The sequence below is a fragment of the Triturus cristatus genome, chromosome 2_2 (genome assembly GCF_964204655.1).
Source record: "Triturus cristatus chromosome 2_2, aTriCri1.1, whole genome shotgun sequence".
In the NCBI taxonomy this organism is placed as follows: domain Eukaryota; kingdom Metazoa; phylum Chordata; class Amphibia; order Caudata; family Salamandridae; genus Triturus; species Triturus cristatus.
The window spans coordinates 87,102,155-87,129,920 of record NC_140582.1 but is presented as its reverse complement, the minus strand read 5'-3'; the positions used below and the strand labels follow the sequence as shown (position 1 = coordinate 87,129,920).

The following is a 27,766-nucleotide window of genomic DNA, read 5'->3' as shown; positions in this document are numbered from 1 at the left end:
GATACCTTCAGTGGTGATAGTGTACTTTACAATTACACGTAACATAATAGAGGTGATTAGAAAAGCCAAAAGAGAAGATTATGATCTGAGGCAGTGTATAATTAGTTAAGGAATAAGTGTTGGGGTCCAAAGATTTGCTCAGAAGTCCATGGCCCGAGTGAATATCAATACTAAGGCTGCTGAATTTTTTTATTCCAATACAAGCCTCTTTCTTTCACAGCCGGCCAGTCACTGCACCTTTATCTAATTCTTTCGAGATATTTTTCATGGTGTTTAGACAAAATATCCGAGAAATAATAATGTGTGGACAAAATATTGTGTCAAGAATATTGAGGACAAACATATCGTGATGGTACGTTCTATAGGTAAGCAACGTTTTACTACATATAACCTCACATACATGTACCTGATATTCTGTCAGGGATTTCATTTTCATCCTTGCTTTCTCCCTATTTCCGCGTTTTTCTGTATTTCTCTTTCTCCTTCTATGCTCTTTTTGCATTGCCCCCTCTCCCACTCTAGAGCAAAGCCTGATGAGGATAAATAAGTGCTGGGTCCCCAAAAATGAGTTCCCTTGGGCCCCACCTGCAACCACTTAAGCACTTAGGCAATCGGTATATAGGGGAAAATAGATAACACATGGCTGAAACTAGAGTTTTGAGCAGTGATTAAGAGAGAAATTGGGAGAAGGCAAAAGGGAGAACAAGAAGGAGTCAGTGTTCTACCAGTAATAACCAATGAGATAGGAGTAGCTTTTATCATGTAGCATGTTGATGAGAAGCAGAGGAGGATAAAGAAAGAGGGCTGGTGGTTCTGACAAACATTTGTGTTTAAACTAAAGCTAATATGTGGTGTGTGAATGGTGGATTAAGGTGATAAAGGTTTCAATAAATTATAGACAATACAAATGGATCCTACAAGGGAGGGGGACCAGATATTTTCCCTCAGTGGATGCAAAATAAGTGGTTGGGTGCTGCAGCCAGCAGTGCCAGGCCTACTTCCCCATGCATTCTATGAGATACAACCCTTGCAGCTCTTGTAGAGTTAGGACAAAGGGTCAGGTGGTTGAATACCAGGGGCCGTATTATAGAAAGACCACCAGAGTGGAACTGTGCACCGTATCTGGAATATTATGCAATGCATTCAATACTTTTAGAGAAGAAAGGAAATTGGGAGATTGCTGGACTGTTTTGGAAAGGAAAAAAGGTTCAGTCATCCGTTTCTTGAGAAATGGGATAACCTTGGTTATTTAAGGCTTGGTAGATGGATGCTTTGGAGGAGAGAGCTATTGGAGAGCGTGGAGAGCATGAAAACATACTGGAAAGAATCCAAGGAGCTTGGTTATTTAGACGCTAAATCCCCCCCTTCATTTTTGTGAAAATTACACTTATTACTATGTGGATGTACTGATCCTACAGGATAAAACACAGCCTCCAGACACAGTTTTGAAGAAATTCTGATACAAAAACCCTCAACTGCTTTCATCCAAGTAACGCTCTCCAGTCAGTAGAACCTTTCTATCACTCTAGAACCAATATGGGAGTAACATCATTGAATTCAATGACAAATGCAGAGAGCATTGGTAGAATGACTAATACATATAACGAGTTTATATACCTATAATAGTGGATACATACCTAATAACTAAAAGTATAGGTACATATAACATCATCCTCCTTTTAAATAAGAAAACAAAACAGTTAAAAAATAACATAATCCTTAAACGTGATCTGAACAGTAGTAATCCGACTTCCCATAACACTTTTCTTTCTAGTTTGTAATCAGGGCCTGCTCCTCCATTTGAGCAGAGGAGTGTCGCCCCACAAGCCAGAGAGCTGAAAAATAAAATAGTAATAACGTTTATTTATTACCATTCAGCAACCCGGCCCCAACTAAGTGTCAGGACGGGGCGGGGCCTTTGCTGCCGAGTGGCAGCAGCAGGGAGCTGTGCACTAAAGTTTAAAATGCGCATGTCTCTTTGGTCGGCACTGGCATTACATTTTAAATTCTGAATTTGTGCTTTTCCAGAATAAGGACTCTTAAACTATATTGCCTACCAGTATCGATAACATGTTACTCCTACACTACACCTTGTAGTCCTGTCTGATGGAACATTTCCTATACACTGATTTACAAACCTATGATTGTCTCTGTGCAATGTGTGTGTGATGTAAAGTGCTCTGACACTTTACACTGGTATGAGTGGTGCTATAAAACTAAATGAATCTGAGAGACAGTTGTTCTGGAAACTTGAGGGGCACTGTTAAAGGGTGGTGGTGAGGGAACCCATGGCAGAGATGGTCATTGGGGAGTGCCAACATTGTCGCACAGGGTGCCACCAGTGCTAAAACCGGCACTGCCTAAAATGACATATGTGAGCCCATTTCCCGCACGGGGGCAAGTATCCATATAGGAAGCTCCCTGTGGAACGGGGCACGTCGCAGTACCATTTCCACATATTGTTGCCAGATACTCCCAGTGTGCCGAACTATGTAGGGCATATCGTCCGATACTCCCCTGCTCTGCATCAGTGCCACCGGTAGTTTATCCAGATGAGCTCGTCGTGCCAGCAGTCTTTTCTCCCAATTGTCTCAGTCATTAACCAACAGGACGCGTGCTGTAAGTGCATCACGTGATTGGTATATGTGCAGTCTAGGTGCCTCCAATCCCCCCTCTTCGTAACGACAAGTCAATGTACCCAATGCCACCCTACTTCGCCGTCCAGCCCACAGCAATGTCACAAGCACAGAGTTCAGTTGCTTGAATATCCAATTGGGAACCAGGCACAGAGAGTTCTGTGTCATGTACAGGCATCGAGACAGCATCACCATTTTTGACACTGCCAATCTGCCCATCAATGAGAGTGGCAACGGGCTTCAAAAGGTCACCGAACGTCGGAGCGTATCTTTGACCCTATCCACATTAAGGTGCATCAGCTGGTTGCCTTCAAGCGCCACTTGCATGCCCAAGTATCTAAAATGTGGCCGTTCTCATCGTATCCCAAGATCAGGGAGACTCTCAGAGGCAGGGTGGCCATGTGTGCCAGAGGGAAGAGCAAGCATTTGTGCTGATTGAGACACAACTTAGAGTATTCCCCAAAGTCCACCAAGTGTTGCAGCAGCCTGGGTAAATCCATGCGAGGAGAGGCTATATAAAAGAGGGCGTCCTCCACATACAAAGAGATTACGTGCGATGTTTCACCTATCCAGATGCCCCATTGTTCTAGGTCTCCTCGCACCCACACGCCAGCGGTTTGATGACAAGGGCAAAGAGCAGCAGTGAGAGCGGGCTCCCCTGATACATTCCCCACTCCAACGCCCAGTCCTCCTATCGAGCTCGACACACTCAGACCAGAACACGCAGTTTTGTGTACAGTATTTTAACCCATCAGCAAAACTGTGGCCCGAAGCCTACTGTCTTCAGCACTTCCAGCAGGTACCCCCAGTCAACCGTGTCAAAGGCCCTTGCAAGATCTATCGACACCAGGGCCAGCTCCTCATCTCTATGTTTCACCTCATGCTTTATATGTGTTAACCATCGTCAATTCATGCCAGTATGACAACCGGGTATAAAGCCACACTAATCCTCATTGATCAATCGGGGCGTGTCTTTAATATTAATGTCCTCTCAGTTTTTGTTGTTGTTTAACAGATCTCTGCTCACTGGGTCACCTTGACTTTGATTGGCAAGGTATGTTTTGTACAACAGGGAGCATGGAGCAGGCAAGGCCGACATCATTTTTGCAATACCATCCCATTGAACAAATATTATATTCAGATGACACAAGAGGTTGTTTAAGAAAGGTGGTATATCAATATGGAGACATAATGGTGTTTACATGTGACTAAAAAGCTGTGTCACCTCCTATTGAGGGCCCTCTACAGGATTATAGTCCACTGCCGAGGGTCTGGCCAGTTATTTAGTGTCTTTTTCAGATGTATACACCAAAGCTGAAGGCAAGACTTTAATAACTTCTACAGTTGAGGCATACAAGCTGTAAAGCTACTGGAACATTTTGTCATTGAGGGTAGAATGTTCTAAAGTAAACAGCGAGAAACAGAAAAACAAACATTGGCATGTTGGAGAAGAAGGTCTATACCATTCATATCGGCCCTCTACCACTAGTCTTCTTTGTAGCTGCCAACATCCAATGCTGTAGTTCATATTTATGAAAAATATGGAAGGTTCCAGCCATATTTGAGAGGCTCCCCTGCAATGGCTTTTCGGAAATCTTTGCCTGAACTGAGATTGGGTTTGTACAAAACCACCTTACTTCATGAGAGCTCTCATGGTATTCCGTGACAGGTAAGATTTTATATTGGAGCTTGACTTTTGGAACCCTGGCGTACATGACAGTGCATTGTCCTTTGCTAGACCCCTGGTAAATAATAGATTTAAAAAAATACCTCTTCATTTTGAAAACTACACAGACGAAGAGAAACTCTTTTTTTATTATTAAGGGTTTGTAAAGCAGTGTTGCTGAATAGTTAGAAATGTTTTAATGAATGTACTAAAATTATATTTGGAGTGTTCAATCATGAGGTGGATATGGAACTGAAATATTGTAAAATGTGGTCTGATGGTATCATGAATAATTTGTATTATATTGTTAAGCTTCTGGCAAACTGAATAAATTAACCAATGTAAAAGTGAAATAATTATTTTTACTATTTTATGTTTTTCCCAGATTATATCGCACTTTCAAAGATAACAAATATGTGTACATGCTGCTGGAGGCTTGTCTTGGAGGAGAGCTGTGGAGCATTTTAAGAGACAGGTAGGTACTTAAATACAAAATAAAAGGCAAGACCTGCACGGGGGATGCCAATCGAATTGTTTATGAATGAGTTCACGAATGTTGAACTTGTGCAGATTTGTTGGTGCATTTGATGGCGAACCTTTTGCTCTCAACCTCCCTTCATTGTGACAGGGTTTGGTCAACAGGGAACGATTTGTTTTCATACATGCATGTCTTTTGTCTGCACTAGGTACCCTATTTCTTTGGTAGCAGCTATTTACTCTGCCGCCGGGTAAAAAAGTGACTTTTGTTCTGCTATTTACTCAGCTGATGGCTAAATGTTTGAAGTTATTTACTTTTTGTCTGGCAGCCGTGAAAATAGCATAGAAACTTCACTGCCGCTGGCTAAATATTAGAGATTCTGCACTGCTTGGTCGATGGCCATGCAAATAGCAGAAAAACTTCACTATTTACCCACCTGCTTACTAAGTAGTGGAGAATCTGCACTGATTGGCTGGCGGTCTTTCAAATAGCAGAAAAACGTCCTTATTAACCCATCCACTGGCTAAATAGTAGAGATCCTGCACTGTTTGGCCTATGGCCGTGCAAATAGCAGAAAAATTCCACTTTTTACCCGTCAGCTGGTTTAACAGTAGAGATTCTACACTGTCCGGCTTGCGCCTGACAAATATCTGGAAAACGTAAATATTTACATGGCTTCTGACTAAAACATAGAGATTTTTCACTGTGCGCGTGGCAGCTGTGAAGTAGCAGCAAAACTTCATTATTTACCCGACCGCTGGCTAAACAGTGGAGATTCTGAACTGTCTGACTGGCAGCTATATAAATAGCAGGAAAACTTAAATATATACCAGTCTGCTCACTAAATAGTAGTGATTTTCAGTGTCCGGCTGGCAGCCTTGCACATAGCAGAAAAAAGTTACTATTTACTTGGCTGCTGGCTAAACAGTAGAGATTCTGCACTGTTTGGCCAGCTGCCAACATCCTGTCCTCATAGGCACCCTCCCATTTGCAAATTAGATACCATCTCACTTCGGGGCCGTTAGTCCATCAATGGTTTGCAACAGCAATTGCAAGCACAAACTATCAATAAATTGCTTTCCTAATTGAAAAGGGGAGGATTAAAACCCTGTTCATGAACCTTCCTATTTGCAATTCAGAAACAATTGCAAAAGTCCTTTTACTAGTCTAAGGAAATTTCCAATTCATAAAAAGGGTTTTGTACATAATGATAAGTACCTTTGTGGTGACAAACATTATGATTTTGTGACATCAGGCCCTTAAGGCTGAAACTGGCTTAGATGCAAGCACTAACTTAAAGGTCTAAACATGTCAAATGTTTGAATGTGTCCAAGTTATTTTGACATACATGGCACAAAATGCCTCTCCATTTCACTGTGGGCTAAGAGATAGTGACTTGGGAGGCCAGGCCGTTAATGGAGCTGTGTCGTGATACACAAATGCTCTTTTACATTTACCTGCACATCTTACTAATGATAAAGATGATTAGAACCTTTGCAGGACTAGTTATATCTGTTTCCACTTCTAAAGTTACATACTCGCTCTTATTCAGAAAGCCATGGGAATGTACAAGGGCCAGATATTGGATTACCAAAAGGATTCATGTTATGAGAACACCTCGTTTTCTACAGCAAGTCAGTACATTCTGAAATGATTAATTATGTTTCAGCTCAAGTAATCAAATCAGACAAAAACTCCTGGAAACAATGATTTGTAAAAGTAAAACCAGAAGTGGAAAACTTATATTCCAGTAGCATAAAGCCATCTAATGTTTAGGATGATTTTATTAAAATAGAAACAATTGCATAGGGCTCTTTCTGAAGTGACCAACATAGTATATTTAAGAGGCGTCATTCTAATCTCATGACAGAAGTTGGAGAAACTATAGGCCTGATTTAGAGTTTCAAGGACAGAGTTAACTTCATCAGGATGGTGGAGGACAATAGCTTTGACGTCATAAGTTTACAGTTGTCCACTGGCCCTGTGGATAACTCTCTACATTGACAGCAACTGATGTCATGGCAGTTCCTGTCTATACATGAAACATTTCAAGGACCGTACAGTCAAAGATGATGGCCAGCTAGCAAACCTTTTTTAAATATTGTTTTTCAAAAACAAACTCCCAAAGCAGGCGTTTGGTATTGAAAAACAAAGCATGCCAGGAGTTTTCTTCCAGGCTGGCTGGGTCATTACATTTTTTTCCAGTCATTTACAGACAGGTTTTACTCGAAATAGGGTAGATGGTATAATGTCCTTCCTTTGACAGCCTGCATTTTGTTGGGCCATCAGAGGAAGTATTGTGTCGAAAAGCCACAAGCCAAGGTAATGGAACCATAGTTAATTGAACTGAATGTCATTGGAATATGAATTAATTTTCCCAGTAAGTCAGAGAAAGGCATATAGGCATCAAAGAGACAGAAGAAATGGAACTTCTAAAACTTAAGACATTTAGGGCCTCATGTAGGTAGCCTAATACCGGTCGGTAACGGCCGATTTTCGGTAAATATACCGTTACAGACCGGTATTTAGGCTTTTGCTATGTAGGGGGACAATTTCATGATTCGGTAATTTACCGAATCGGTAAAATTACCGAAGCGGTAATTTTACCGATTCGGTAAATACCGAATCATGAAATGAGATGTAGGGGGAGTGTGTGGGTGTTGTGTGGATTCGTTATTTACCACCAACTAATAGTTGGTGGTAAATGACGAATAGGTGTGAAAAAGCATTTTTGTGCACTTTGCAGTGTGCAATGTGTCAGACACACATGCCCTTAGGGCATGTATGTGTGCCACATGTGCACACATGCAGGAATCAGGGGTGCAACAGGGTGTCAATGTGACACCCTGCCACCCTTGATTGAGCTCCCCCCATTACCGATTCGGTATTTACCGATTCGGTAATGGTAACTGGCTTCCCATTGATTCCTATGGGCCTCCTGGCCCATAGGATTCAATGAGATACAGGTTACCATTACCGAATTGGTAAATACCGATTCTAAAATACCGACACTTACCAAATCGGTATTTTTTTACCTACATTACATTTACCGATTCATAAATACCGAATCGGTAAAATTCGGTATTTATGAAGTGGTAAATGTAATTTACCTACATAAGGCCCTTAGTCATTGATTTTATTACAAATATTGTGAAAAGTAAGATATTTAATATACAGAGACATTTTGATACCACCATTCTTGTGATCTACCTATCGATCATTTAACCGTTCCACTTTAATACGCATTTTCCAGATGGGATGTAGATTAATAGCTGAGATTTCAGTACTGATTTGGGGTATTCCTCGTGTAAATAGCTTTTTCTGGCTGTCCCACAGACACAACCTGTGTGGTAGGTGATGGTTCTCATAAGCAGTAACAATAGTGCTGGCTCCAAGCAGAAGTATCCAAAACAAGGACACAATAAAGCATGAGATCTCAGCACCTGTCTGTTATCAGTCTTTCTGGGTAATCTTTAGGCACAGCTAAAAGGACAGCCCTGCTTATAAACTTTCAAACCTTTAACAAGAGAAACCTATGGCCAACCTATTACTTCTACCATCTATCGTATGTTGTCACTCATGACAAACTAATTAGCAGCCCTTTTCAAAGATGGGCCTCACACAATTCTATTGTAGCATTTTCTCTATTCTCCTTCACTTATGTTCTGGGTCTCTGTGGGAAATTGAGTTGTTGGTTGACTGGGCTGTGAGTCCTGGTCAAGCAACAGCCACAATCCCTTGCAGGTTAAACCACAAAAAGAGACTAAATTAACCTGTGCTCAACCCTGGTTTTCTTTGCACAAAAAGCAGTCAGGCTTAATTTAGAGGCAATGTGTAAAGTATGTATGCAGCACACAAACAGTAGTAAAATGAAAACAACACAAAAAAATCCCAAACAAATTTAGAAGACTACAGTAAATTCTAAAAAATTATTTGACAACAAAACAACAAAAATCAGTAGAACTGGAGTTGTGGATTTTCAAAGTTTTAAGTGAAATCTAGCGCCTAAAAGATCAAAGCGTCAATTGCGGACATCCAGTCGTGCGAGCCTGAGTCAAAGTTGACAGTTAAGGCAGACCGTGATGGAGCACGTTTCAGATACAAGAAGTGGCTTTGGTCGGGTCAGAGCTTACCTTTCGACATAAAAAATTGCTGAAGAAAATTGTCTGAGAAGGAAAAGTTCAGGGGTGGAAGGCTGCAGGAGCTGTCTGAGGAGGGAGCTTTGTCATCATTTGCCCTTTGGCCGAAGCCGCAGTGAAGATTTCTACGTTTGGACTTTGCCTGCGAAATGGAAGTTGAAAAACTCCAGAGGGACAAAGCACAGGGCTGTAGCTGAAGACAGGTCCATGAGGTTGGATACCCCTTTGGCGAAGGACCACTGAAACGTATGTGCTGCTGTGGAGAAGAACGTCGCATGAGAAGCCACAAAGTCAATCTGTCTGGCGATGTACCTCGGACAGATAAGTGAGCAGGTTGGTCCTAGTCTCCTCCTGGTTCTCAGAGCACTTTTGGGACAAATTGTGTTTATCCTCAGTTTTGAAAATTGGTCAAATGGGTACCTTTAGGACCATAACCAAGGGTTCAGGACCAGTGGGACACTAGGGGTTTAGGACTCATGCAGGCTGGGTCCAGGTGCGGATTCATGATGGTGGGAGCCTTTTGTGTCCCTGTGGATCTGAACAGGAGGCCAGTAAACTAGCCCATGGAGTCACTTCTGGTAGTCCTGGGTGCAGGTGAAGATGCAGGGCTGGTCTCTGAGGCTTCAAGGCATGCTTTAGGCAGCAAAACAGTCCTTCCACGTATAGCAGTAGCTTGGTGGAGTGCACAGCAAGTCACAGCAGCAGGCAGATCTTTGAGAGTCCTTCTGCAGGTCGAGTGGTGAATTGAAGAGTGGGTCTGAAGGTCCTATTTTGTACCCTGGTGCCTGTCTTCTGGAAGGTGGGAGAAAATTCTGAAAAGGTTCTTTGAAGTGCATGGAATTTCCTGATTCCCCTGCCTTGGTTCCAAGCTGGCTGCAGTGACAATACAGAATCGTTAAGCCCTTTGTGTGAAGGCAGAGCACAAGCTATGCAGGTGTAAGTGGGGCTGGGCTCTGCTCTGACCCTCCATCTTGCCAGTAGAAGTCTCATTCAGGCACACCTTACCTCTATTGTATGACTCTCTGGGAGGAATTCACAAAGTTTAAGTGTCAGTTACACCCAGTCATGTGACCCAGGCCAGGCTACAGGTACAAAGGGGTTAAGGGCAGGAAAATGGCAACTTTATAAAAGTGCTATTTTTAAAATTATAATGAAAAGTCTGACTTTACCATCATTGAGGGTTTATCATTATAATTTCATAGGTACCAGACATGATATATCGACCTGTGCTATAGACTGTGTTTTGTATATGCGTGACTGTAGGTATGACATGTGGGGGTTCTAGACTTCTAGGTGAGCCTGACTGGAATGTTGGAGCACGGGACATCTGGGTGTCATTGGGACTGGATGCCCTCTCCTGGGCTTTGTATTTCTAGGCTGTATACTTATCGTTATCATTCATAAATAAAGGAGTACTCATGTTCAAGCCTGCTGCCTCCGTGTGCCAATACTTTATTACCTTCTCCCATTTAGGAATGACAGGGTATTAAATGTAATAAAGAATCCCCAATGTTGTCCTATGAGAGGGTTAGACCTCACAGTAGTGAAACCGGAATTTAGGAGTTTTTCACTACAAGGACATCTAAAACGTAGAAGTACATGTCCATCCTTTTAATTACACAACACCCTGCCCTATAGGCTACCTAGAGCCTACAGTAGGATGATTTATATGTAATAAAAGGGAAGTTTAAGGCTTGGCAAGGGAGTTTAAATGCCAAGTTGCATGGCAGTGTAACACGGCATTCAAACTGCAATGGAAGGCCTGGAACATGTTTTAATGTGCTACTTAGGTGGTTGGCACAATAAGTGCTGCAGGCCCAGAAGTAGCATTTAATTTACAGGCCCTGGGTATATGGTATACCACTTTATAAGGGACTTATAAGTAAATTAAATATGCCAGTTAGATATATGCCCATCAAACCATGTTTAAGGGAGTAAGCACAAGCACTTTAGCACAGATTAGCAGTGGTAAAGTGCACAGAGTCCTAAGGCCAACAACAGCAAAATCCAGCAGAAATGTGATGTAAGTAGGCAAAAGGTTTGGGGAAAGAGCCCCCTAAGTCTGACAGTTCCAACAGTCTCCAACCTCTAGCCACAGAAATGCAGTCAATACATGTCCACTCTGTAGGGAAGCTTTATCTACTCTCCATCTCGTCATGCAAACTACATCCCACTGGTTCATGCACTAAGACTTTCATCACACAAGGCGTCTTACGACTATGCACTTAGGGGCAGATTTACAAAGGGCTTGCAATGTGCTTGCATCACAAATGGTGAGTCAAGACACCACATGCCCTCAAAGGGGATTTAATAAGCCACGCAGAGCCACCTTGTGTAAATCCAGAGTATCGCAAGGCAGAGCAAATCGCTGCCTTGCGTTACCCTGTGTTGAGAAGGCGTTCCATGGGTGTAGCCTGGACAATCCCATGCCTCCACCCATAGATTTTGATGCAATACCAGATTTACTAAGGTGAGTAAACCTGGGATTATGCCAAAATGGCGCACCCTCCCAAGTAACAGCACCGAATGGAGGGTAAGCCCAATATACCCTTGAGGGCTTAGGCGGATAAATTGATAAAGTAAAGCAGAAGTCCGTCAGACCATCTTCAGGACAGTTATTATAACTAACTGTCCTGAAGATGGTCTGACGGACTTCTGCCATTCAAGACCGAAACGTCGACTCCATCATCTATTTTCGTAATATTCGATAAATGCAGTTGATTATTTTCTCAACGATGAGATTGGTCTCTGTTAAAACTATACTGAAATAGATGTTTTTTGATGAAATGTGGATCTGATTTAACCCGCTTTTCATGACCTATTGCTCAAATCAATGATTCTTTTGTACTCCTTTTTATTCTGATTTATATATAAAAAGATTTGTGTTTTATTCACAAAAAAAGAACTCCCGTGTGTGTACTCTTTATCTGAAGATTGTTCTTGTTGATAAATTTACTGTTGGTGTACAATTTGTTTAAATACACCCCTAAAATGATTCACTAAGAAATAGAACCAAGTAATTACTTTATTACAAGCAAAATCCCTCCCAAGTGAGGCATAACAAGGAGAAACATCTGCATTCTACAGCACACAGCGAAAGCGAAAAATGCCTCAAACCCATTCTGCAATCCTTCACAGATCACACTCATTTTGACCCATCCATATTTAAACTCCTCTGTAAATTTCAGTTCCTATGCCCTCAGATCCACTGCCGGACTACTGTGCTAGCATCAGACTATGTCTTCTGCACTCAGTGTGTAACAGTCCTGGCTTTTTATTCACTTTGTATGCTCTGATTTTTCAGCAAATCCTTACCAGTTCTATATGTGGGCTGACGAGGTAGGGGTTTCTGGGTGTTGAAAGTATAAAAAGCATGACTAAGAACCATTTACAAAAGGGATATCCTAATACACGTGGCCTAGGCTTACGTAGGTGTCCTCCTGCTCCTGGTCTTCAGCCATCATTTTCAAGTACTTTCGTGCCTTTAGGCGTCGGTCCTCCTCCTAATCCTGTTCCAATCCCATCTTTTCTGAGTTGTTTTAGTTTTCCTGATCCTCATACTAGCCGTGATCTTACTAGTTCTGTTTACCAAGGTTCATATTTTTCTAAATATGGGGGCCCTGTTTGTAGTTCTTTGTGACCTTGGTCTTCCTGGCCCTGCTCCTGGTTCATTCTAGTATTATTCTTTCCTGGGCCTCCCGAACCTGGTACTACTGACCCTCATTCTGATCCTGCTGGTCTGCTGGGTCCTTATCCACCTTGTCTTCCTGTCCTGGTTCTCCTAGGGCTGACATGCCTAGACTTCCTGGTGTAGGTCATCGTGATTGTCCTTGTCCCTGTGGTCCACCTGTTAATGCCTCCACTGCCCCTGGTCGTCCTTAGTGGGTCCTCTAGGGCTGGGCCTGGTCATTTTAGTCCTAGTCTGGTCCCATTAGTCCTCATGGCTCTGGTTGTCCTGGTCCCCTTGATCCTCACCAACCTGATCCTATTACCCCATTTCCTATGCTCTACTCCACTCTGGTCCTCCAAGCCCTGTCCCCGACCCTGCTTATACTGATTCTTATAGTCAACCTAATTCTTCACCCTCTGGTCCCTGGTCTTAAAGGCCCTAGTCGACCTAATCCTGACCTGACTAGTTCTCCAGGTTCTCCTTAATCATGTCATGAGACTCTTGGCCCTAGACATCCTGCTCAATGTCATCTTGAACTAACTTGTCCACTTTATCCCGATCCTCCTTATTCAGATCCTCCTGTTCTTAGCCATTTTCAGCCACCCAGCTTGGTCATCAGGCTACTGTCATACTGGTCTTATTTGTTCTCTTTTCCTCCTTATTCTGGTACTGCATGTCCTGGTATGCCAGGTCCTGATACTCGGGCCTCTGTGACTTAAGCTTCCTTTTCCTCTTGTTTGTGGTCCTAATGGGCCTCATTGATCCTTCTAATCCTCCTTGCTCTTGTCTTAGCCTTCATGGTATTCTTTGCACTGACCTACTCGTCTTCCTTGCTTATTTTAGTCCTTGGTCATATTGGCCTGGATCTTCGCTTCCTGGATCTGGTACTGTTCCTCTTGGCCCTGGTCTTCCTGCTGCTTGTCCTCGTGCTGCTACACATACTCATCATGGTCCTCCTTTGTCTGGTGCTCCTGGGCCTGGCCATCCATTTGCTCATCTTCCTGGCCATACTGTTCCTAGCCCTGTGGCCTGAACCTCCAGGCTGTGATCATCCTAGTCCTGCTTTTCCTTCCGGTCCTGGTTTTACTAGTCCTGGTTCTTAAGGTCCTGATTCTCTTTGCCCCGACCCTCTTGGTCCTCTTGCTCTTTTATTTACTGGTCCTCTTGGAACTTTTCCTTCTGGCTTTGGTTGCCTGTGTTCTTAGTCTCAGCTACATGGCACTCCTGTCCAAGGGCATGTTATTCTTGTTTTTCATAGTCTTTGTCCTTCTCGAGATTTTGGGCCCATTGTCCCTAATCCTCTTGCTCTTTTTCCTCATAGGTTCAGTTCTCCTGGACCTAGTTAACCTGGACCTGACCCACCTCCTATCTTAGACATGGTCTCTATGGTCTTGATCCTTTTTGTCCTTCTATGCTTGTTATAATAAACTGTGCCTTTTGGCCATAATGGTCCTTCCTGGCTCCCTCAGTCTTGGCCCATCTGGCCCTGTTCCTTTGTGATCCTCTTGGGCCTAGTCTCCTTCTCCTGGTTCTCCTCACCATCAGCCTCCTAGCCCTGGTGCCACAGGTCCTGGTCCATCTTGCTTCTTGTGTCCTAGCTCTATTAGTCTTTGTCTACCTGGTTTGGTTGCCTTGTTCTCCTTGGTCTGTTCCTTGTCCATTTAATCTACCGGCACTGCAACCATTGATCCTGGTGCTCTTTATGCAAGCTCTCATTGTTCTGTTCCCCCTGATCCTGGTCATTTTGATCCTGGTCCTCCTGCCCACCACTGTCCATTCTACTTAGTCTTTCAGAATCTAGTTGGCCTTCTTACCTCAGATCCTCCTCACCCTGGTTCTGCTACTTGTAATGATTGCTCTGCCCCACTTGGTAATCCGGGCCTATGTCCATTAGGTACTGACATTTGTGACCCTCTTAGCCCTGTTTCCGGTCCTCCTGATCATGATGATTTTAGTTTACTTAGTGTTCTTGCACCAGTTTTCTCGGTACCCATGTTACTGCCCCCCCAGTTTACGCAATCCCTTTCATGCTTATCGTAGTATCCTGGTCATACTGGCCATTGCCCTTCAGGTCCTGATCGCCGCAGTCCTTGTCATTCTGTTCCTGGCCCTCGTCCTCTTGCTCCTTGCACGCATGGTTCTGCAGTAACTTGTCCTGTTCCAGATCATCCTAGTCTCTCCTAGTTCAGATGTTACTGGACCTCTAGATCATGCTAGTCTAAGAACTTCGGGCCCGATTCACAGAACTAACTTAAGACAAAATCCTAAATGTACTACTTTTGGTATTCACAGAAGGCATTTAGTAGTAGTAAAGTTAAGATTTTGTCTTAAGTCTGTCTTAAGTCAAACTTAAGTCAAACTTAAGACAAAATCCTAACTTTACTACTACTAAATGCATTCTGTGAATACCAAAAGTAGTAGGACAGACTTAAGGCAAAATTAGGACAGACTTAAGACAGACTTAAGACAGACTTAATACAAACTTAAGACAAACTTAAGACAAACTTAGGACACACTTAAGACAGACTTAAGACCAAATCCTAACTTTACTACTACTAAATGCCTTCTGTGAATACCAAAAGTAGTAAGTTTAGGATTTTGTCTTAAGTTAGTTCTGTGAATCGGGCCCAACCTCTTCCTGTACTTCTTGGCCCTGGTTTGACTGCTCATCATTCCTATGTACTCTGCTCCTAGTCATTTGGATCCTGGATCACCTGTTTCACAGGATCCTAGTCCTGAACCTTTTCATCTTCCCTGCACTTATTCTCGTCCTTTAGTCTTCCTGGTCCTGCTCCCCTGGTTTAACTAGTTCCCTGGTTTGCCTGTTCTAATCATTCTGATCCTGGTCACCTTGGTCCATGTAGTCCTAGTCTTAGTTCTGGTACAACTTTGTCTGGCCGTCAAGATGTATTGGGTCTTCTGGTTCTAGTTCTATTGGCTTTGGTTTCCTTAGCCCTCCTAGTCCCCGGTCCTCCTGCCCTATCTTACTCCTACTAGTACTTCTGGTCTCCTGGTTTGAGTATTCTACTTGTTCTTGTCCATCTGACCATGGGCCCCTCTATCATGGTCCTCCTAGCAATGGTCCTATTGGGTCTGATCTTCCTCATCCTTCTGGCATTGGTCCTCCTAGTTCCCATGTTGTGGGTCACCATGGTTCATGTAGAACATTTCACACTGGTATAGGACCCCCCTGAGTCTGACACTCCTGGACCTTCTGATCCTCTTCCCACTGGACCTAGTCCTCCACATCCTTTATAACCACCTGGTCATTCTAATATAGGGTTGACAGGTCCTGCTAGACTAAGTCCTTTCTCATTGTGGTCTTCCTGGTCCTTTTGCTTCTGACCCCTTTGTCCTTCTTAATCTGATGTCTGTGGTCTTGCCTTCCTGTCTCTGGTCCTTCTCTCCATTGGTCTCCTGGTTCTGGTCCTCTTTGGTTTGTCTACTTGGGTCTGCCACTCCTGGCCCTGGTTGTCCTCGTTTCTCAGGTCCTAGCCGGTGTACATATGCCCTCATAGCCCTCCTTTTTAATATGGGCCAGGGCCTTCTGCAGGGGCAGTTCCTGTATGAGGGTGTTGGGAGCGGAGCCCCGCTAGTCTTGGAGGAAGGAGATGAAGGAGAGTGGAAGACGGTCTGAGGCACTCATAATGCCCAGCCTCTAAGTAGCGGTGCACCACAGCAGCAAACAAACACACACAGCGCATGTGAGGTGGACGACTTCAATACCGCCCAAAACCCATATGCGCAATGTGTGTTTGTGAGAAAAAGGTGAGGGCAGTCAGGCACTGCCTAAAGCAGCAGTATTTCCAGGGCTTCGTTCAAGAAATCAGCTCGCCCGGATTTGCTACGTGGGTTAATGTCCTTCCAGGATCCCGCCTCCTCTTCTGACTGGCTGACCCTTGCTACTGTCAGCCTTTGAGAATAGGAGGCTGGATTATGGTGGGCAAAGTAAGCCATGTGTGCCTAAATTCTTAACCATTGCTGAAGCCTTTTGCCTCCTGGTGACCCTTCAGCCTCTGCAGCCCTCTGTCTTCTCACTCGGGCCGGCCCATCGACTTCTGACTCACCTGCATCGAAGCTGGGAGCATTCGGTGACATATATTCCTTCTTCCTTCACCACCTGCAGTCGAGAGACACCTCTCGGAGCAACACCTTTGCACCTGTTAGCCGAAAGCGTGAGTACTAGTATTCTTAGCCTCCTCTGTCAAGCTGCCATAGAGGCTGAGTCTTTGTCCAACGTCATCTACTTTCAGGGTTTGCCATCACTCCTAATTCCCCCCTCAGGCCTCTTACATCTCTCTTCTGAACCCTTATCTGCTCTTATTTCCAGTACAACTCTCCACAGTCACATTGTCTTTAAATACGTGTGTGTCAGAGTACAATGCAAGCATGCAAGTGTGAATCTTTGCAGTTGTAATTCAAAAAGCCTGTACACGACTGCAAAGATTCACACTTGCATGCTTGCATTGCACTCTGTCACGCACGTATTTGAAGACACATTGTCTTTAAATATGTGCGTGTCAGAGTGCAATGCAAGCATGCAAGTGTGAATCTTCGCAGTCGTAATTCAAAATGCCTGTACACAACTGCAAAGATTCACACTTGCATGCATGCAAGTGTGAATCTTTGCAGTTATGTACAGGCCTTTTGAATTGCTTATCTGATGGGAGCTAATGGTAGAGGAGAATGAAAAAAGCTTTTCTTTTGACATTTTAAATAATGTATGTTAGAGGCAAAGCAAACAATGTTCTTATGACAGAATAAAGCAGTAAAAAGCACATTTTCTCGCCAATTGTTTTGAAAAAGAAGTTAGCTGGGACAAGCCAAACAAAGCCAGCTAGGATAGATATTTTTGGCTCTCCACTTTCAGAGTTCACCAGCATCATGTACAGAGGAGAAAACATTAAAAGTTAAGGTAACAATGAGAGGCAAAGAGATATCAATTTATTGGTTGATTTGTACAAAGTGAAACCATAAAAACTGGATTAATTTGAGCTACCCCTCTCCAAAGTATGTGATCTTAGGCAAATAGTTTATTTTCATTTTTCTTCACTATCACACATGAAAGCAGCTTCAAATACTTAATTTAGAATGCAAGCTGTACATAAACATATTGTGTTTTATTCACTAGACTATAATGTTGCTCTATTAGAATCTGGGCCACGTACAGGGTTCAGATGCCTACTGTCTTGTCTCTTAGTTAACCAAAGGCACTGTCACCCCCGGAACGGTCTCCTAAATGACCGGTTTGCTTCACTTGCTCGCAATAATTCATGTTTTACTCTTACGCCTCACCATTTTCAAATTCCACCAGCCGCCACTGGCCTTCTGTTTGTTCTACGTGTTGTCCTTCTGTTCCTTGGGCCTTCTGTTTGTTCTACGTGTTGTCCTTCTGTTCCTTTGGGCCCTTGCCCATTGGGTCCAGATCCTCCTGTTCCATATCCTCCTGGCTCTCCTGGTTCTTCTTGCCCTGGGACCCCAAGTGCTGTTTTTCAGGTTCCTTTACCTCATCGTCTATTTGTTTCTGGGTCCCTCTGGCATTGGTAATCGAGGTCCTCTTAGATTAGGTCTCTGTGGGTCTGATTCTTCTTGACCTGGTGCTCTTGGCTCTGGTCATCCTAGCCCTCCTAGTAGTCCCACTCTTGGCTCCTATTTATCTACTTTTCATCCTTCTCCTCCTACTGCTTCTTTCCCCAGCACCCACTCCACAATGACCTTAGTCAGGTATCGCCTCCAAGCCTGTCCCAGAGATTTATGTGTTTTTTGGCTTCCAGATTTCTTTTGCTGGGATAGCACTCTCAAGTACAGACATAAGGGCTCAGTAGAGACAGGATCTTGCCTATTTAAACACTGCTTAAAATGTTAAAAATCAAAACTACGATTCCCAAGATGCATTGTGCAGGTGACTAAAATGTCAGTGTTGCTGAAGGAACCACTCATAGCATAGGACCAATAAGCACCAATGCTCTAAACCTACTCTGCTTTGCGAATAGTGTGAAAAATTGTGTTTATTCACAGGCAGTAGAGTGAACTCCTCCTGTGAAATACTCAGATGCATTGCTTACCTGTCTTCTGCTTTCACTTCCCCATTCCACAGGAGCCCCATTATAGTGTCTCACTCAATTTACCTCCTGCAAGTGCCTCAATGCACTACACCCCCAAGCACCAATTACTTCTAATGGGGCCCAGCTACCACCATTCTGTCTGCATTCCATGTTTGCTGCTCCTGTTGGCTGCTGCTATGTTGCCAGATTTGAAATAGTGAGCAAGCACAACTCCCCTTAAACAGAAGCCTAAAGCTAGCACAAGGCCATCCATAAGAAGCCCAAAAAGAGCCCTGCCTTCAAAAATCATCAAAAGGAGTATCATGAACTTAAAAAAACCAATGTATACTCATGAGTGAATAAAACATGTATGTAACATGCTTTAAAACCATATTCAGCATTTTTTGCTGACAGCCACATATTCCCTGACTGACGCACAAAATATCTGTGTGCCATATCCCTGAAGTTTGATTTCTACATGCCATATTTGAATATTAAAATAACATAATATTGATTTTATGGTTTTTTATCTGTAAACAGCTTAGCTTAATTCATGCACTTACCTCATGCAAACTATTATGCATTGAATATGCACTTACTTTCAAATGCTTCACACATGTTGTAGCCCCCCAGAAGATGACCACCACACTACCATTGCCTGGAATCCCTTTTTTCCTATATGGCCGGCTAAATAAAGTCCTCCTTCAAATTATTTATCTGGCCGCTGGTCAAATGATACATCATCTCTACTATTTAGTCTGTGGCTGGCTAAACAGTAGAAATTATGTACTATTATGCCAGCCACTGAGTAAATAGCAAATATTTTGTACTATTTGGCCGGTGGCTGGGTAAATAGACACTTCCTTTTGCTTGTCTTAAAAGCCTGGAAACGCATAGGTAGGCAGATCATAATAACTGAATTGAACCATAGTAGAGCATTTGAATGTTTTTCCCTAACATTTTGACCAGAAGCATACTATGGCACAGAATCCAGCAGAGCAGCACAGCTCTCCAGGGGGGCCTGAAGACCATTAGGATTAGGGCTGTACCATTCTCCTTGTGACGAAAGACGTGTGGTGCAGACGCGCTACAGTAAGGCTGAGGATATTATTTTAACTTGCGTAAATTAGGAGTATCTTCTATTTTAAAAAAGCTTTTTGGCATTTTATTGAAAAGTACTCACTGTCTCTGCTACATTTCACTGCACTCCGCATTTCTCCTTGGTCCACCGCGGGTTCTCCTTTGTGTGGAGGGAGATAGCAGATACAGTCATTTCTTCACTTCCGGGCTGAGTTGGGGGTTAGCAGTCTAGCTGCTCTCTTCCACTATTTAAATCCATGTCTGGCACGACGCGCAGTGGACACACGCATCAGGCATGCCGCTGGCTTGCCAAAGGCATGCCAAAGGCAAGACTGTCTGCGCCCGTCCGCGCCCAGCCGTCGTCAGGAGCCAGGACCCCTGCATGTTTCTTATCAGATTTAGGAATGAGGCAGAAATATTCCTACTCAAGCCAGGAACTCCTTAATATTAGACGGGGCAGTTTGGGTAAATGCATTAATCATGCACATGAAACTCCTGGGGCTTTCCCTGTAATGGAGGGGCCCTTCACGTGCAAGTCCTGCCAATTTCAAAGCCTGAAGCCTGAACAGAAGCACATAGATCCTATGATATCTGACCTAGGCAAGGGTAAATACCCCCCCAATGTAGGTACTCATTCCCAGACTTCACCGGGAAATTATACTGGCAAATCTGGCCAAGGTTGGAACGGCTTTTTGAGCAACGTAAGATCCCTGCCCAAGCACCCTGTTGAAATTTGGGATTTACTTGCCTCCAAGAATCCCGATATTGTATTCTTGACAGAAACCTGGCTTAAACCTAGTTCCACCCCTGCTATCGGATTATGTGATGTTACATCACATGCGCTACAACGCATGCGATTACAACTGGGTCTTACAACGACCGCATTGTTACAACGCAAGCCATTACATTGCAAGTCGTTTCTAAGACTTGCTGTAGAGGGCGCGCGGGATTTAGGAATAGTATAATTTACTATTCCATCTTCAGCGTGTGCAACAGTAGGGAAGGTGTTGGAATAGTAAATTATACTATTCCTTAGTTTAGCGCGCTCCCTACAGCAAGTCATTGAAACGACTTGCGATTTAATGGCTTGCGTTGTAATCGCATGCGTTGTAGCGCATGCAATGTAAACGCTGTTTCCCCCGCTATCGCAGTGGCACTCCCGGGTGGCTACCGTAGTCAAAGGTTGGATAGATAACCACTTGAGCAATGCTTCAATAACAAAATTGAAATTTTAGTCTTTAGAATTGAATTGCTACCCCAACATAGCTGGAAATGCGCTCTCGTATATCGGCCCCCTCCTTGATTTCTCGCTCCAGCTAATGAAATCAATTGCCCCCCATATCATTTCTACAACAAAATTCCTGCTATTAGGGGACTTTAGTGTATGCAGTGAGAGCACTGCCAATCAGGATGCCTCTATGCTCCTGACAGATTTAGCCACTCTAGGACTAGGTAAGATCAATGACAGTCCGACACACTCAGCAGGACACACGTTAGATCTTATCTTGACCAATTCTCCCAGTATTTTCTGCAAAGCTCCTTGTCCACTTACATGGACCGACCACTCATTAATCGACTTTCAAATTAAGGGCCCCAGGGTATACTACGCACCCCATTTTGCCCCATACAGCCTCCGTGGACAGTGGCATAAAATCACTCCAGATCATTTCCAGGATACAATCCAGGCATTCTGGAACCTTGAATCAGATAATGTTGAGGAATGCTTGGCTCGTTATAATTCCACAGTAAAAACAGCCATTGATCTGCTGGCCCCATTGAAACAGTGCCCTAGTTTGGCTAGGCACCCCCGACAGCGTGGTTCTCCTCTAACCTACGGACGGAAAACGTTTTTGTAAAAGTCTGGAAAGGCGCTGGCGTCATTCCCATGATGCACAGGATAAAGAGAGATAAAAGATCGCTCTGGCTCAATATCACAAAAACATAAAAACTGCATGCAGAGCCCATATTGCGCTGCAACTTAACTAGGCAGGGAGTGCCCCAAAGTTTTGTACCAAATTCTTAAATCCTTTACAAACCCGAGGGCCTGTAATAATGAGGAGGCCCCCTCCCAAGCACTCTATGATAAAATAGCTATTCATCTCACACAGAAAAGTGAGCTGATCTACGATAAAATCACCTCAGTCGGGAATCTTCAGCATGATACTGCATTCTGCTGCCCTCCAGCTCCGACTAATGTGCATATGTTGAAAAACGTCCCCCCTCTCACAATTGGTGGCGTGGAGTCACTGTTGAATACAGTCAAATCAGGCTCCCCCTTTGGATATTATTCCAGCCAAAACTTCCTCATTGCTCCCCAAACAGTTATACCCCCCAATTTGCTCTATCCTCAATCTCTCGCTGAATGGAAGGCGGCACAAATAATTCCCATCTGTACAAATATCAAGGCCCCCGTGGAGGACCTATCTAACTATCGCCCAATTTCCCTCTTGCCTCTCCTGAGTAAGATATTGGAAAAACATATCAACAAACATCTATCTGACTATCTTGAATCCACTGGATGCCTTGACCCATCTCAGTCTGGATTTAGGCCAAGGCACAGCACAGAGTCAGCATTGAGTGCTGTTACCAAGAACATCAGGCAGTCCCTGGACAACTGACAAGCAGTACTAATAGTGCTGCTTGATCTGCCGGCTACCTTCAACACAGTCTCTCACCAGATTCTGCTCAGGAGACTTAAAGAAATTTGAATTCAAGGACAAGCCTTTGAGTGGATGTCGAGCTTTCTCTCCCTCCGAACTCAGACTATTAACCTGAGCCCCTTCCGTTCGAAGACCATTGGACTGACTAAAGGAGTACCTCAGGGATCGTGTCTCAGTCCCACCAAATTCAACATTTATGTTGCTCCATTAGCAGGATTACTCAGGCAACTGGGCTTCACAACAATTTTGTATGCTGATGACACTCAGCTACTACTCTCATTTGACAAACACACTCCCAATGCCCGGTCCACCTTCTCGGAAGGCATGATCGCTATCGCTAGCTGGATGAGGAATAATTTCTTCCAGCTTAGTGCTGGGAAAACCGAGATTATGCTGTTTGTAGTCACATCACTGCTGTAGTCCCCAGGTTGGTGGCCAGATGATCTAGGCACCACCCTGATCCCAAGACAGTGTTCAAGAACCTTGGCATACGCTTGGGCCAGAAACTGACAATGAAGGAGCACGTTGCAGCCAGTGTAGGCTCTTGTTTTCATGTGCTAATCCTTCTACAGAGGATATTCCCCTTCCTTCCTTTGACCACACGGAAAACTCTCATTCAGGCACTGGTGTTGAGCCGCCTGGACTACTGTAATGCCCTTCTGATCTCAGCAAATGAGTCCTTGCTGAGCAGACTACAAGTAGTCCAGAACACCGTGGCCCGCCTTGTCTCGAATGCCCCCACCAGAACTGCCTCTCTCTCTCTTCTACAACAGCTTCACTGGCTCCCGGTACGCAAACGGATCAAATTTAAGATATGCTGTATTGTGCATAAGACACTGAACAGCAAAGGTCCCAGCTATCTTGCAGGAAAATTCAATCAATACCTGCCACCCAGATCCCTACGTTCATGAGCTAAATCTTTACTCCTTGTACCGCGTTTCAAAAAAATCGCGCTTGGGTGGGAAAGCTTTCTTTCACCCAGCCCCCTTCTATCAGAATCAACTCACTATCCGGCTTCGACAATGCCCTGATCACCTTTAATTCAAAATGCTCCTCAAAACTGGACTGTTCTAATCCTTTCTCTCCCCAGCCTACTGCAGCTCCTCCTTAGCGCGGAGATACCCCTTTGGGGGTGATTTGGGTACTTTAGAAATTAATAAATATCAAATTGTGCAAGCTGTGTCAGGACTGTTATTTGTCCATGGACATGGGTTGGCTAGACCGATTCCACCTCTTTGCTTGAAGCCTCCTCTGAGCAGAAGCTAACCAATGATACAGTTTTTAGATCAATAGAGGCCTTTTCTATATCTTCATGCATCCTCTTTGTCCATCATTATTGGTTGGTCGGTAACTGATGCAATATTTATTACACTTGATAAAATCCAACTCCATTGGGTAACAATTTATCATGTCTGATAAATATCGCCCATTCACCATTTTTACCTAATAATGGGGAATAACCTTCAAATTTTGTTGCTTACCTCACTGTTTTTTACCTGCCCTTTTCCCCCCAATAAATATCAGTTGGTATTGACCTGGTGAGATTCATCTGGGGATGGGATTTTTTTTTTTAGGAGGTACCACACATATTGGATCTTACTGGCCAAATCAGAACGAGGGCATGTTACCGTACATGTCCATTCTCTACTAGGGTACAAATCAATGCTTCTTTATACTCACTCACAAGGATCATTTTACGCCCTTTACTTGCAACACTACGCAATCCATAAAGTTAGCCAGTGGAAGTGTTGTACTGTTTTAAATTGTTCCTGTCTATCCTTTGTGGACAATATATATTTAAGTAATTTCATGACACGTTTCACAGACTTTACTGATCATCAACAAATTTGAAATTTAGCCCTTTTAAGCCTTGTAGTCATACTGCTTCATAAATACTTTTGGTTCCAATATGACCAAGATGCACTAATGGCCTCCATTCACACGGAAGGGGGCCCCTGACACTATAACAGGCAGGGAAAAAAGGGGAAACTGAGGAATGCCATCAAAACAAAATATCTCTGCCTGTGTATATCATCTAAAGTGCTAATCGTCACTGATAATAATAAAGCATGAAACACTGGCCTTCACAAAATGTAATCCACAGAAACACAAATACCAAAAAATATATCAAGTTTATTCAATAAATATAATATTGCAATTATATGAAAACATAATAAATACTATACCATAAATAACCCAAGTGCATCCGACATCACACACCCACAATCATTCATACAAAATCATACCCATACATACTCAAATGTCCTGCAAAATAAGGGTTCACAATTTTCCAATTAACAATATACATACATGGAGACACAGCCCCCTTCTCCACATGTGACAAATAATAGCTCTGTCAAGTCAGTTAGAGTGGAGCCTGTGAGTCAATTTCAGAATTAATCAACAAGTGAGCAAAAACAGTTGATAGTACAATTCATTTTTGGACTTCAATTTTAACTCAACATATTGATGAATACAAATGGGGAACAGCAAGTTAACAGGGAGACTCCAGCGCCGACGCGCGTTTCAGTGGGTGACCTGGGTATGGGTCTCACCTTCTTCAGGGCACAATAATTACAAACAAGCAATGGAGGACGCGCCTGGGGAGACAAAAATTAAAACACAGTATGTAATTGTCATGTTTCCCGTTCCTACCCGTATGAGTGTGTGTGGGACATTCGAGTCGGCGTTCTAGTGCCCTCAACCTGGGAACATACCGCAGGGCACCACCAGGGCACTTCCAGCCGTTGCGGCTTAAATAGCAGCAGTTACGAGCCCCAGGTGCTTCTGATTCTTTCACGAACGAGTCCGGAGCCGTTTCTTCTTCTTCCATGTTTGCTGCAGTTTTATGGTGAGACGCGTAGGAGCGCGTCTGGACTGTCGCACCTAACCAGTCCCTGGCATTCTCGGTAAACCTTGCCTAGAGCTTCCCAAGATGGGGAAAACGTGCGCCGGAGCGCGACGTGCTGTTTCCCTTCCCAGCCTCCTCCCCCATGGCAAACACACTCGCGTGTTGCCAAGCCAGGACAGTGAGCTTTCCCACAAAACGGTAGCGCAGGTGCGCTCTACCGCCTTTCACGTTGGGGGATCTGTCACAAGAACTTTGCGGTCAGCGCAGGAACGCGTTACAGCTATTGTTTGTTATGTTGGACATATCGAAATGCCTCACCACGGTAAGCTCAGGAGTGCATTACCGCCTTTGTTGTTGCTTTGGGGGCATTTCTTGTTCATTCCTCACCGTGGAAAAGCAAGAGCGCATTATCGCCTTTGTTGTTGCTTTGGGGGCATTTCTTGTTCATTCCTCACCGCGGTAAGTGCAGGAACGCATTACCGCCTTTGTTGTTGCTTTGGGGGCATTGCTTGTTCATTCCTCATCACGGTAAGCGCAGGAGCGCATTACCGCATTTGTGCATTCCCTTGCGACCATCCTTCTTGATACATTACCACAACGCGCAGGAGCGCATTACCTCATTCTGTTATTTGACACTTCTTGGTTCACCTTCTACTGCCACCCCACAGAAAGCGCAGGAGCGCCCTTTCTTTTACTTTGTGTGGTCTGATGGAATCCGGATCTTGGTACTATATCCAGTGCAAGAGTGCCTCCTATTGTTGTCTCTTCTTTGTTGGAACATCATTTCCAGGTGACTATAGTCCCTTTCTCCATTCCTCATTAGTGCGTATGTGTGTGTGCGTCTATGATTGAGGGCAATAGTGATTGCCTGTTGGTTTACCCTTCCAGGTGAAGATCCAGGGAGTCTATTATCAGATCCTCTCACCAAGACGACACACCACCTTATTTAGGATTCCTTCCCCATGTCTTCACCATAAACCCGGTCAGGTATTTACTAGACAGACAAGGGATTTGGTGGGAGACGGTGGAGGTTATTCATATCATCCCTGCGAGACCATCCTACAAAAGGTAGGAATTGTGGGGATCTGACAGTAATACAATAATACAGTGCTGTGTGCCATGAATATGCACAACCATTATCCAGCACAACGTGAAAAAGAAGGAGAATGCACAGGGTCATGCCAGCTGAGTATGATAACCAGAAAAGGTAAAAGAGACCGTGCACACATGGAGAAACAAGAGTTGCAGGAAACGGTATACCCAATATATAGTTCAGATAGCAAAAAACACCACTGTGACAGACCCCCGTGCTAGAAGAAAAGACAAGTGATATTGGTACGCATGCTCCACACATTCATAAGGACGGTATTTCAAGTGAGCCCAAAAGGAAGAACAACTAGTTACAAGCACCTGTCCAATAACCAAAAAATAAAACAATCCACCTGGTGGGAACCAGAAAATTGACCAAGAAAACGTCCCTGGTGGGTGGACGATAAAGAGACTTGTGGCCAGAGCCTGAAAAAAACAGATGACAAACATAAGCAAGCTGCGGAAAAAACAGTATAGTGATAATAAAATTTTTTAAATTAAAAAAAAAAACATAAAAGGAAAGACGGGAGCTTACCACCAAGATCAATGGACAGTCCCTGAATCAGGAAGAAGTAATGTCAACGTCAACGTCATCAAAAGAGGGATCACAAATGGACCACCGAGGGTCATGGGACAACGTGATCATTCGCAGAGGCCGCCAATGCTCTCCTGTGAGGGACGAGGCATACGATAGGGCTAATAGTCCGCAATGTCTGATGCGCCTGAAAAAATATAATAAATACATTTTAAAGCGTGAGCCTTGGCTAAGGGTAAAGGAACTGACCGTATACTGCGCGCCCTGAGCTGTGAGCACGGCGGGAAGATGGGTAGCCGAGATATAAGAACAACCATGACCAGCAAAGTCTGCTGGTTCCCCAGAGCGCGAAAAATGCCCGCTGTGATCGAAGTGCAGTAAGAGACACTGAATCACTGCACTAGTAAGGTCTACCTTGCGCCATCTCTGTGGGAAAGCCAGAATTCGCCCGAGGAGTGCGCTTGGCCGCAGCGCCACCTAAGACATAGTTGCGATACCAGGGGTCATGTACAGCTAGAGTGCTGTACATGAATATTCTAAGAAATGTTGGGCGCTAGATGGAAGGAAGAAAGAGACACTGGCCATCCTGGATACTACATATGAGAAGGAGCGCAGATGGCCCCTTTCATTGAAAATGTCCTTTATTGGTCACTTTTTATCGATGATATTTTCTTTGTGTGGAGAGGCAATCAGGACACTCTGAACAAATTTACATCATGGATCAACCAGCTGACCCCAACCTTAAATTTACGGCTCACACTAGCAACGTGAGGGTGGAATTTCTAGATGTGTGGATCGAACACCAAAATTTCCATCTATTGGTTTCCCTCTACACTAAACCAACGGCTAGCAACACCCTACTACATTTTAGTAGCTTCCACCCCTGATGCCAGAAGGACGGCATTCCGTTAAGCCAAT

General features: G+C 43.9%; 1 protein-coding gene across 1 annotated transcript in view; it reads left to right on the top strand.

The window, feature by feature from the left end:
- PRKG2 (protein kinase cGMP-dependent 2) overlaps nucleotides 1-27,766 on the top strand; it is an 856,172-nt gene that overhangs the window by 705,584 nt on the left and 122,822 nt on the right. The window contains exon 13 of the mRNA XM_085643209.1: nucleotides 4,688-4,777. Coding sequence (XP_085499335.1) covers nucleotides 4,688-4,777 — 90 coding nt within the window. The remainder of the gene's footprint in view (nucleotides 1-4,687; nucleotides 4,778-27,766) is intronic.